We start from the raw sequence: 13,046 nt of genomic DNA on the forward strand, positions 1-13,046 counted from the left end.
TTTACAGGGACTCTGATAATGTAGGGCTTCCTCTTTTACTACTAAGATCCTATAACTAGCTAGGATTAATGACTGCCAACATGACTCCCAGAAGTCTTAAAAATGCAGTTAACTTTGCAATTAGGAGTTCTAGAAGCCATTTGTAAAACAAAAGCTTAGATTCTGGATAGCATAGCACATATAAACCTGCAATATCTGCAAACTCACTCTGAAGATCTATTTTTCCTTCTTTTGAAGATACTAAAATATCTTAGCTCCAGTTAACTTATCTGTTGAAATGGATATTTTTGGTATATATTAGAAATTAGCCATTTCTAGTTCAATTTATCCTTAATAAAATTCAAAATGATATACAAGTCATAACAGAACTTTTTTTGTATGAATATTAGTCTTAATGTTCAAGTCATAAGTTAAATCCATTTAGTTAGAGGAAAAAGATTGCCTACATGAGACATGGTCTGTCTTTTTTAAAGACTTTTTTAAGAGAAGAATAACCTCCTTTTTCATTTATATAATGAAGCTGAAAGCAATGCAGAAATTAAGTTCGGACACTCACCATTTGCCATATTTGCATTATGTTGTCCTCAGATACAGAGCAGATTACCCAGGGTTCGTTAGGGTTCCAACTAAAATCTGAAATCTTTGCAGTGTGTCCTCCATGAATAAACTGTTAATAAGATCAAATTTAATGACCCAAGACATCTCTAGACAATCATCAAAGTAGTGAAATATTTTAATTTACTATTCTCATTAGCAAACAAAGTAAAACTAAGGTATAACTATGTACAGTAGGACCTCAGAGTTACAAACACCTAGGGAACAGAGGTTGTTCGTTCGTAACTCAGAAATGTTCGAAACTCTGAACAAAGTGTTATGGTTGTTCTTTCAAAAGTTTACAACTGAACATTGACTTAATACAGCTTTGAAACTTGACTATGCAGTAGAAAAATGCTGCTCTCTCTTTTTTAGTAGTTTAAGCTTAGGCAAATACAGGACAGTACTGTGTTTTTCTCCCCCCACATCTCTGCTGCTGCCTAATTCCAAATGAGGTGTGTGGAGCTGACTAGTCAGTTCTTAACTCTGGCGTTCTACTGTAAGTGGAGATCTGAGGTGCAGTTTTAAAGTAGCTGCCTTAACACGTACGCCACAAACAACATGTAAATGCCGCCCACACACAAACATTTCAGATTAGGACTGTTGAGGAGAAGGCAGGAAACACCATTTAAAAAAGCATTCTTGCTACCTGTGTTACTTGGCACAGCAGCCTCCTGCCTTTTCAAAAAGCTCTATATTAGGTTATTTTACCCAGAAGCAAGATGAAGAGTTATTACTGGATGTGGAAGTCAACCAAGAGCAACTGTTTTCCCACATAGTTGTGCACAAAATATACTGGTTGCTTGTAAATCATTTGATGGAGAGCCTAACATGAACTAAAGAAGCTATTTCAGATTATTTCTTTTCCTCCTGTAAAGTTGGTATTAGCAACACAGCAACTTAATGCTGCTATAAATGGCTAAGAACCCTAAATGACTACCTAATCTAGGAAACATTAAACACTATACTTTGTTTCAATGATAACTTGAGGTAGTAGGTTAGTTTTGGTTTACACATAGTTAAAAGTATAACCTACAGCTGTGTTTTCTACACTTTACCTGACCTTGGATATAGGCAACATTGCAGACCTACTGCAGCAATGGCACTCTGCGCAGCACTCATACAAAGGAGCATTAAGAACCACTGCCTTAAAACTCACTTAGCAGTTGAGAGCCACAATCAAGTACCGAGAGATAGTGGGGCGTTGAAGAATTTGCCCGAAGTAAATTCCTGGATTAGACAGATTATTGGTCTGGTCTGCTATTGCAGTTCTTTAGTCTAAGAATAAAGATATAAATTCTTATGAGGCATCAGCAGGTCTCCAAGCTAAAGACAGCAAATACGTACCAAAAGTTCAGGAGGCCCATCTTCTGCATCCTCTGCAGATTGCTCTTCTCCAATTTTACTGTAAAGAAAACAATGCTGTTTAAAGGAAGTATAATTAAACCCTTAAAATCTTGAAGTAGTTACAACATCAATATAGTTATCTCATTTAAGTGGGCAAGAAGTCAATTTGGGAATTAAGGTAAAAAAAAAGTAATAGCTAATGGAGGACTATGCCCTTCTCTTATCGGGGCACTTGCGCTGAGAAAATATCTTTGTTTTCAATTCCTACTCTTGCTGCTTATTCTTCACCCGAAGTTTTAATCCTCAAACATGGGTCATCACCACTGGTTGCTGAAAAAATCAGATTCTGCAGATTAGATCAATAAAGGACCCTTGGGGAAGAGATCACTTATTACTAAAAAGACCGGAGGGGGGGGGGGGGGGGAGACATGCAGAGTTGTTCAGAAGTGGGTTTTTTTTAAAACTTAACTGGCAAAGATCAATAAAAAGACAGCATAGTATTCCTACACTGAAGTTTGCTAGTTTTTAAACAGAAAATAGCTTATGCCTAAATTGTAGACTTATTTATTTTTAAGTACAAATGCAAAGCCTACTGCATATATTGGATGTTTGTCTTCTACCTCCACATAGGTTTTAAATAAAGGAACAGAATCACTCTTTACCTTAGATCCCATACATTTAGCCGACGATCAGTCCCACTTGAAGCAAGAATTGTTTCATTATGAGGAGACCAGTGAACCTGTAAGAAGAGAACATCTCTCGAAAATAGGAGTATAATGTTCATGTCTTTGTATGTATTCTGAACTAGTAACTTTAGATGTGACCAACATTGCCAATTTTAACTATCAATGCTTGAACTGCTACAGCCATAACTGATCAACATTTTTAATAAAAAGGACAAGTTTAGAGAAGATAGACTCAAAAATATATAGACTACTTCTCACTTCATGTACCCCAACATCAAGGCTTTCCTCCAATTCAGAGGATCTTAAGTTTCCTCATGGAAGAAATCCAACCACAAGAAATATACCATTAAAACTGCTATACTACCATAAAGTGTCAGTATTATTTAGTTCCATTTTCTACAATGGTCAAGTGTGTCTGCAAATCATTTTTAAACTTGCCTAATCATACATAAAATGAAAGTCATTGAATAAAGTCACACAGCTTTAAGGGAATATTTGGAATTAGAGTTGCCTTCTGTTTGTGAATTTTTTTTTTTGGAAATACATATTTTAGGAACATGAGTCTGGGTCAAGCCAAGTCTTATACTCCTGACTTTGATCATACATATTTTAGGAGATTTTTTGACTCAAACAAAAAAGACAGCTTCCCTGTGCATATCTTTTCAGTTGCACATGAAAGCAATCTTCTGGATCTAACTGGCTGATTAGTTACCAGATGGTTTTGGAGAGTTGATTGTCATCTATAAAGCCATAAATGGCTTGTGATCCGCTAATGTTAAGGACCATCTCTCCCCACATGCCATGGTGCAGAGTGCTCAAAGCTGGAGAACCCTCTGAGAGGAAACTGGTGCCCAGGAGTTCTTTGAGAGGGGTCCTCAACTTCAGAATCTATTCTTTACCCATCTGAAATAGCCCAAATCTGTTATCTTTCAGGGCACATTGAAGGATTTTGGGGAGGCACAGATACATAGACAAGAATTGTTTTAAATTATTCTGAGAAAAGCTGTTGGGCTTTTATACTTGCCCTATTAATTTTATTTTAACCATAGTGAGAGAGCATCTAAGCATTTCCCATAAAATGCCAGTTTGTGTGCTGCTGTTAAAGCAGCAAGTTAGAAAGCTGGCAGACTCATGAATATACTTTGGGGGAGAAGAGGGGAAAAAAAAAGTCTACTCACATTACCTATGTTGCTTAAACTAAGGCTTAATGGTGGCATTAGTTCAGCTATTAGTTCTTGCAACAGATCTCAGTGATCAGATATATTTCAACTGGTCACAATATCAGAATTCCAAACCAAACCAAATTCCCACCTGATCCGGAGCTCTCAGCAATATGCACAACCTTATTCTAAAACCTTCAAGTTATTCATTTGTCTTCTGCCCACCTGAAAGATTTCATCCTTATGAGACTCAAAAGAATGAAGTTTTAATTTAAGGTTTCGTAGATCCCACAAAGCCACAGTCTGTGAGGGAAAGGGGAAAAAATAAATAAGGTACCTTTACTCCAAAAGCCTCTGAAGTTACTCAATTTTAAATTAATACATTTTAGTTACCCGTTTCACTTGTTTTATTGACATTTGTGACTAGTGTCTAAGCACACTTTTAGGAGCATATATGTTCAATTTGTATAGCATGTTAAAAATATATGTAAGTAAAACACCTTGTCAGCAGAACCAGTTGCTAGAATGAACTCGCTGTAGGGATTGAAGGACAGGCAGTTGACCTCAGCTGTATGGGCATCTACAGAATGACTTGGCTTGGATGTAGTATTGGACCTCGTGTCCCAACTTTTTTGGATGAAGGGGTGGGAAAAAGGAAGAACACAAAAAAAAAAGCCAGTCAAAGGTGGTAGAAGGGAGAACCAATTCTCACACACTAAACCCTATTCAGCACTTGAAACAGCCCAGTCTGAAGACTTGTCTGATGAACAGTTCGCATCCAGCAAGCTAGTGTGTGTGGATCTACAGCACACTAGTATGCCGCGCACTAACTTTTCATCTAAACAGGCTATAAGTGGAATGAACACTGGTCACAAAGTTAGCACTCATTTCATACTACATAAAAACTGTACACATTAAATATCTGTATAAAGTTAACACACATTACTTTGGGACTAAAACATTCCTTCCAGGCTGAAAAGCGTGGTATACAAGTTTCAACATTTAAAAAAAAAGGGGGGGGGGGGGTAAGGGTTTGAGAGTCATTTGTCATTCCATACTAGTACAATCTCATCTGTTTTAGAACATACTAATCAGTTAGAAGATTTATAGCAGCCAGGTATTTCACCTTTTGGCAAAAGCAAAGCATTCACTGTACAACCTCAAGAGTTTTCCCTTTTATCAAGGGGAATGATTAGTCTGTCAAGTAATTTGTTAGAGCAAACAGATGTGACTGGATTCCTCACATCTCTGAAAAAGTTTACAGCACTAGATTAATATTTAGTCAGTCCACCTGACCTGATGGTATTTACAGCTTGCTTTTAAATAGAATTATCAGGTCAATCAAGGGGAAGGATGATCCAGGGGTTAGGGCACCAGCATAAAACTTGGTGAGGCCTAGGTTCAATTTTCTGCTCCACTGCAGACTCCATTTGTGACCTTAGTCAAGTCACTTAGCCGCTCTGTGCCCCTTCTACTGTAATTCCTGGGTGTTGTGAGGATAAATATGTAAGGTTGAGGCACACAGCCTCAGCTAAACAAAAGGACTTGAGGAGGGAGCAGCAGTGACAGCCTTCCTTATAACTTTTAGCTCCGTTGGTTAGGGTACTCACCTGGAATATGGGAGACCCAGGTTAAATTCCTCCTTCCGCATGATTTTCGAGAACGGATTTGAGCAGGGTTTCCCAATTCTCAGTCAAGTGCCCTACCACTGGACTACAGAGTCATCCTCACTGTCTCTATATTACAAACATTCATTGGACTAAAATGGAACAGCTTCAACAGGCGAGACAGAAACACTCTCCTCTACCTCTCAGTATATGCCATAACCAAGTGGCTGTTTTGTGCTCAGATCAAACACCTGCCAGATGCAGCCCACAGGATAGAGAGGGAGGGCAACACTGATCTTCACCTGGTTTGAGAATTGCAGCGGGGCTTCGGTGTCCAGATGCCTACCTAAGGCAGCAATGCACATATTTGGAGGTAGAAACTTAGGTGCTAAGGAACTTTTTACAGCAGAAATTTAGGCATCTAGTGATTTTAGACACCCACAAGATTAGGTGCAGCTGAGCAGGGGTTCTGTGGATCACAGCAACATGGCTTTGGACCTACAATGATGGGACCATAAAAGTACCCAAAATATGTAGGTCACTAGAGAAACTGTAGAATCAGGATTCCCGTTCACCATTTGTTTAACCATAGATCTATATTTACAATGTAGTCTTAGTAAGAAAGGCAACATTGAACAGTAAAACAAATAGAAGGAAAGGCACATTTAGGATTATTCCTATCCAGATTCCTAGAAATACAAGTAATGCTGTAAAATCTAGGTGATTTACCTTCATGTTAATGCAACAGCAGGCTAGAGTATTTTAGGATTGCAGGCCACCTCATAGCCTGAATAGATATTTTTTTAAAATTAGGCAGTGTGCAGTGCTTGTCTAGACTGTTGCATTGACAAGCAGGGAATTATAAGTTCCAGAGAACTGCTCAGTTTCTCCCCACCCCCAACTCTCCTCCCAAACTTACATCATAAGCTTCTGATCATCAGCAACTGATCCAAATAAAGATTCATGAAGCAGATGCCATGCCACATCTTCTACTACTGCAGAATGTCCAGTAAAGATTGCTTTAGCATCAACAACTTTGCCTTCTTTTGGTCCTGCACTTATATCCCACAGACAAACAGTCTGCAGACAAAAGTCACATTTTAATACAATGTAATTTATTGTTCAGACTTGCTTTCCTTGGTGTAAATCTTTCAGTATATGGATAGTAATCTAGTTGTATTCCAATTATGTTGTCTGACATCAGAATACAAGTTCAATATTCACAGGTTTTAGAACTGTTAACATAGTTATGCCACACTGCTGGCATTCATGTGTTTTCTGTAACTTGAGACCATCATTCTTGTCTTTTAAAAAGCCTCATTTAATAAAGTTATGCCCTTACACATCACCATCATAACTGCCTATAAAAAGAAAGCTTACTAAAGCCAAAGGGAGTTAATGATATTCCTACTGGGGTCTCTGCCCAGACTTTATTAGAATGTAGTTTTTGTAGTCCACCAAATACCAAAGCTGGGTTTGCTGGGGAAGGAAGGACAGGGAAAGAAAGGGAGACTAAAAGAAAAGATTTCCACAGATGCTGCTGCAACCCAAGACATTAACCTCATCTCACAGGTTTGTGTCTTTAGTGCAAATATAACATCCATTCAGCAATTTCTCTAGGAGACAGGGGAGGAGAAGAGAGAGACTGTATCGTGCCATTCAATAACAAACCCTTTGGCTATTTACTCCTGACAAAATTCAGCACCTCCATATGGTCTGCATATTTCTGTGCCCTCCATGCAGAAAAATACAAAAAAAAAAATCTGTGAGGGGACACGTGCCTCTTCCCCGGCAGTCCAGGCTGAGCATCTGTTCCAGCGTGCCTGGACCAGCCTCTGAGACACAAATCACTGCATGGGGAGGGGGGCCAGGCATGCATGCCTTTGTGGGAGACCATCACCATCAGGTGGCAGGGTTGGGCGTTCATGCATGCCAACAAGCGAGAGAGACTGGCATGGAGGGGTAGGGCTTTTTATTATGCACAAGGCAGGCTCCGTCCCCAAGGCAGAAATGCAGCAGCCTGCCTGCCTAGAAAAAGGCCAAGATTCTGTATGAGGGTGATCCTAAAGTTTTAGAGCACCCAGTAGTAGTAGAGAGGGCTGTATTTTCCAGTTCATGGTGTTCCAGTTAAATAAAACAGACTTGGCCTCTAGTGATGGTGTTAAAACCACTATTGTTCCTTCATCAGAAGATCGTACAGCTAAGCAAATGTGATCGTATACTGCTCTTAAATGTAGTAATTTAAGGATTTAAAACATAACAATTTTTGAAAATAAAGACCTTTAAGTTAAAAAAAAGCAACCATTGTTAATGTTGCTGTTGATGGTTAAATTGATCTCATTCTCTGAGGCAGAAATGTAGCAGCAGCAGCAGCCTGCCTGCCCGGTAACAGCCTGGTTGTTTCCCTCCCCCTGCGGCCCCCCTTGCCCTGATTAGCCCCTCCCCTCATGCACCCATGCCCCCCCCGTGCGCTTGCCCGTTTCACTGCACACACACCCCCAATGCAGTTATATCGCCCATTCCCCTAGTGCAGCTAGAGGAGCCGGATTCCCATCCTGAGTCGGTGACCGAACCCGCACAAGTCCTTGATAGCTCCCCCGCCTCTTACATCTAGCCATCCCCTTCCGGCGCCCTCCTCCCCTGCCTGCAGCCTAGCAGGGAGGAGTGGTCGACCTGTTCCCCTTTCCCCTCCTGCCTCCGGTGTTTGGTCGTCGTCCCCCGCTCTCATAATGGTGGGGGACACAGCGGGCGAGACCCCTTGGGCAGATCCCGCCGCCCCTCCCCCAAACGTAAAAAAAACACAAAACCATTGTTAATGTTCCTATCGTTAGTTAACTGTTCCCATTCTCAGTCAATTCCCCCAGGAGCTTAAAACCTGTAAAAGTTTTAAGGCCCCTACATTGCCAGAATGATGTAAAGTCTTATAAATGGCAGTAAGGGAATCAGCTAGGAAGATCTATGTGCTTTCTCACTTTTTTTCCTGTGCCAAAGTGGCACAATGAGATTAGATTACAGCTCAGGATTTATTTTACTTACCCATTAAAAAAAAAAAAAAAAAAGACTTTGGGGGCAAATAAATCATTCACCCAGCAGTCAAAAAGGACAATCAGAACCAAGCGCTTCCCAAAGTACCCAGCCAGGTCCAGGACAATGATTAGCAAAAACTGTATGACTTTCATGTGTGAAAGTCAGAGCAATTTAAAATGACATTCTACTTTTTTTTTTTTTTTGGCTGTTTGGTGTTCTGTAATGTAATTTAGCTGGAATGCAGGGTATTAGTTACAGTGTTTGCAACTTTCATGTGTTTAGGAAATGCTGAATAGTTAGTGACTTCATTCTGTAGTTTAAATAAATTACAGAAACAATTGAAACTGGTGTAATTATTTGGCATTATTTTGACAAATAAAATATGCAGAATTTTTAATTTTTTTTTTGCACAGAATACTCCCAGGAGTAGCTATTATGGGATAGGCATTAACTAGCTATAGAGGTGTCCCAACCTCCTTCTGTTAAGGATAATGTGTCATGGTAAGTGGGCTTTCAGGGTATAAAGGATAGAAACATGAACATCTAGAATTAAAAATATGAAGGCATTTTGGTGTACACTGGACAGAGAAGACCAGTGGAAGAGATTTTATGGGGAAAAATACTATTAGACCATGTGAATCAGCAACTCTTCCTTTTGTTTTGTATTAACAAAGGGGGAAGTTAGTTTCTTACATGATCATCAGATGCACTGAGAAGGTGTCCACTCAAATTGGAATTCCATGATAAACCATAGCCTTCTTTTTGATGTCCTCTTAGCCTAAGGTCAGGATTACATTCTCCACTTGGGTCTGAAAAAGAACCAAACCATTGTTTAGCTCTTAGAGCTCCTTTAAACAAGAAGAATATGATGGATTGTAACTGATGGAATTTTTATTTTTGCATTGCAAAATAAAATACAATTCCAAATTGTCTGCATATGCTTACTACAAGGAGAAGCAGGATTTGCTTTTCAATTTCGTGTTCAGAGTAGGTTACAAGAAACTTGATGATAGCTAAAGATAGTCACAGAGGGTCCTACTCTATCACCTCAAATCTGAAATACCTAGGCAAACTTCCTGAGCTTAATTACCCCAAGCATATTCTAACTAATCCAAATTGTTTTTAACTAGCATGGGAGTTAGGGCACCTTCAGACACTTAGTGCTTTAGCATCAAAATACAATAAACCGGACTACTGTCAGACTCATGTCTACATCTAGACTACATTTATAATACTAGAGAAGTTATTGTATACAAATTTAAGCAGGTTGACCCACCTGGTTTAGATGGATGTTTGGTGTAATCAAAAACCAGCACATCAGAGGAAGGAGTTTTTGTAGCGATGATGCAGGGGTTCTGGGGCATGTAGCGAGCACGATTTACTTCACCTTCATGGTTAATTTTAATTTCAGTTTCAATTTTACCAGTTACAGATCCAAAGCCGCCAAATTCTAGATTTTTTTTTTTTAATACATATAAAAAGTGTTTTTGGTTAAAATCGTGTCAACTATTTCAAGTGTGTTAAGCCAGTGTTCTCAGGCTTTTCATAATCGCAAGTTGTTTAATGCAGTAATACAAGTCACATGGAAGATTAATTACACTATACCCCTTTAATATAAAATCTTAAAAGTTATCTTATCTTGAAAGCAGTGAAGTATTCTTAATCTGAACAGGTCATCACAATAAGTAGTGACCAGCCGTAACACCTTCCGAGGGGTAAATCTCTTGCTTAAGCTAGTCTACCAGGTAGCTTAAGTATCACAAATGAAAGACCTAATAAAGTCAATATTTATGTCAAATAGGAGACTTTTGCAGGAGGTTCTCTAATACTGACTTAACATGAATTGTTATCAGCTTTCAGATTTTTTTAAAAAGGGTCAGAGTAAAATATATTAAGGCTATAGAACTACACTATATACCGTTGCACACATACCCCTGGGGGTAAGCAGAGGTCTTCCAGAGGGTACATCAACTCATCTAGATATTTGCCTAGTTTTATAACATGCTACATAAAAAGCACTGACATAAAAAGTCAGCACAAACTAAAATTTCATGCAGACATTGACTTGCGTATACTGCTCTATATACTACAGACTGAAATGTAAGTACAATATTTATATTCCAATTGATTTACTTTATAAATTATATGGTGAAAATAAGCAATTTTTCAGTAATAGTGTGCTGTGACACTTTTGTATTTTTAAGTCTGATTTTGTAAGCAAGTAGACTTTGGGTACGTCTATACTTACCCGCTGGTTCGGCGGTAAGCAATCGATCTTCTGGGATCGATTTATCGCGTCTTGTCTAGACGCGATAAATCGATCCCGGAAGTGCTCGCCGTCGAAGCCGGTAATCCTGCTCCGCGAGAGGAGTAGGCGGAGTCGACAGGGGAGCCTGCCTGCCGCGTGTGGACCCGCGGTAAGTACCTTTAAGTTCGAACTAAGATACTTTGACTTCAGCTATGTTATTCACGTAGCTGAAGTTGCGTATCTTAGTTCGAACTGGGGGCTTAGTGTGGATCAGCCCTTTAAGTGCGGTGAAATACTCCTGAACAGGGTACAGTAGTCTGGAAAGGCTGAGAGACACTGTTATATACTATAAACAAGTTTAGTATACAAACAGACCCTTAAAAAATATTTTTAAAGTTAAAACCCAAGTTAGAACACAATTAAACAAGGTATGCACTGTTTAACACTAATGCTAGAAGTACACAATCTAAAAATTCCCGCAATACTCACCTCCCTTCTCACTATCATAGTGAGAAGCATCAAACTGAGCATCATCATTAGGAATCTGGACCCTTGCAACAACCAAATGGTTCTGCTCATCAGAGGTATGTGTTCCCAACACTAGCCAATGAAGGGCATAATCCTTTCCTTCAGGCCTGTTCAATAAAACAGGTAGTCTTACAAAAAGCTGAACACAGTTGTATTGTACTTTTAAATATTTTGAGGCAAAGTTCTTCTGTATCATCCCAATTTCTATGGGAGACTACAGATTAATTGGGGAAAAACATTTTCCCTTGCCATATTAGGCATATCAGCATAAATGTTTACAAGTTGAACTCCAGGTGTTCTTGACATCAGTAAATTTAACAAGTACATCTTTAATAATACTGAAATCCCAGTCTTTTAGAGTGCTTGTCACTATCGCTTGAATATTGTGAATAAGACTTCTATGTGCACATACATTAAATAGAGGCATACATCAGCACCTACTATGGTAAATCCATGTCAATGCAGGTAAAGGCATTTGACAAACAGATTTTCCAGTGTTGATACTCCTAGCAGTCAGCCACAGTGAAGCAAGAGGAGTAGCTCAGATATTGAAGACACGACTGACTGCTTAAACAGAGATTATTTCCCTCTCGCAAGCTGTTACTTTCACTATTATCCTAAAAGTCTATTCCAAACAGGGCGCACGGGGGTTTACGCAGGTCACCAGAGCGCAGGTAGGAGTCTCACCTCGTTACATCAGGCAGCCACTGCACAGTGAGGCTGGGCCACTCGAGGGCGTGGGTCATCACCAGGTCATACAGGAACGGGGTGTTCTTCTTCCAGATTTTGTACTCTTCGTTGATGACACGCTCCTCCACCGTGTCCTCGAACACTGCACGCGCGGGGACAGACAGACAGACAGAGGCGCGCTAGGCGGGCGGCTCCCAGGAGCCGGGGCAGGGGGGGGAGGGGGAAACACCCGCGGCCTCACGTTTTATTTGTTCCTAAGCCGAAGCCCGCTCGCGACGAGACCCAGCGGCGGCTCCGCCCGGCGCCCGCGAGGCCACGCGCTCCCCTCCCCGCGCTGCGGGCCGCTCAGCCCCGCGGCACCGGGATCGCCCCGCCCCCAGAGACAGCCCGTCCCGAGAGACGCCCCCACCCCTCCTCGCCCGGGGAGAAGAAACCCGCCCACCCCCGACCCTCCAGCCCGAACAGGGACCGGCCGGGCCCCGCCGTCTCTTACTCTCTTTATTCGCCATTTTGTGCGTGGGGCTCCCTCCCGCGCTGCGCTCCCCTCCCCCCGGCGGAGCTGGCGCCGCCGTCTCCGCCGCGGATGAAGCGGCCGCTCGCGCGCCGGCCTTAGGGTTCCAGACGGCCTCGTTCTCCCTCCAAACCGTTGGCTTGGACTCCGAGAGACTCTCCAACCCGCGCCGCCGCCAGTGCGCATGCGCAGCGACCCGGCTGCGCTCCCGGGTCAGACCGCCACGACCCCGCGGCAGCGGCCAATGAACGGGGGCGGTGAGGCTGAGACGAGCAGCAGCGCGCGTGCGAGGCGGACCACAGCTCAACAAACCCGCCCACTGGCCATCACCTCTTCCTGGGCTCGCTCCGGCAGCAGGGCAGATAAGCGCATGCGCAGCAGGAGAGCGCCCAACAGCGAGGGCGGGGCAAAGGATGGGAGGGCCGACAGGGCCAGCAAGCCCCTCCCCCCGTCTGATGCTGCAAAACAAACCGCGCAGAGAGTTCGGGGCCCCCCCGCGCATTAGCAGTGACGTCAGCGCTCCTGGGGCCCCAGTGTAGCTCTGAGGCCAAGCGCCCGAGGCGGCTGCTCCCCCCCCCCCGCAGCACCGACCCCCCACGTGCTCATGGGCCAGCGCCCCGCCCCCAACAGAGCGGGAGATTGGCGTAA

The 13,046-nt window shown here is 42.0% G+C and overlaps 1 protein-coding gene across 1 annotated transcript in view; it reads right to left on the minus strand.

The window, feature by feature from the left end:
• Positions 1 to 12,591, minus strand: part of LOC112103838 (histone-binding protein RBBP7) — a 14,424-nt gene extending 1,833 nt beyond the window's left edge. Inside the window, exons 1-11 of the mRNA XM_026648685.2 lie at positions 12,381 to 12,591; positions 11,885 to 12,029; positions 11,159 to 11,304; positions 9,698 to 9,871; positions 9,115 to 9,230; positions 6,314 to 6,474; positions 4,288 to 4,414; positions 4,013 to 4,090; positions 2,604 to 2,680; positions 1,942 to 1,999; positions 557 to 667 (exon numbers count right to left, since the gene is read on the minus strand). Coding sequence (XP_026504470.1) covers positions 557 to 667; positions 1,942 to 1,999; positions 2,604 to 2,680; positions 4,013 to 4,090; positions 4,288 to 4,414; positions 6,314 to 6,474; positions 9,115 to 9,230; positions 9,698 to 9,871; positions 11,159 to 11,304; positions 11,885 to 12,029; positions 12,381 to 12,396 — 1,209 coding nt within the window. The 5' untranslated portion in view covers positions 12,397 to 12,591. The remainder of the gene's footprint in view (positions 1 to 556; positions 668 to 1,941; positions 2,000 to 2,603; positions 2,681 to 4,012; positions 4,091 to 4,287; positions 4,415 to 6,313; positions 6,475 to 9,114; positions 9,231 to 9,697; positions 9,872 to 11,158; positions 11,305 to 11,884; positions 12,030 to 12,380) is intronic.
• Between the last annotated feature and the right edge of the window lie 455 nt (positions 12,592 to 13,046).

The sequence above is a fragment of the Terrapene carolina genome, unplaced genomic scaffold (genome assembly GCF_002925995.2).
Source record: "Terrapene carolina triunguis isolate 2854851 unplaced genomic scaffold, T_m_triunguis-2.0 Scaffold22, whole genome shotgun sequence".
In the NCBI taxonomy this organism is placed as follows: Eukaryota; Metazoa; Chordata; order Testudines; family Emydidae; genus Terrapene; species Terrapene triunguis.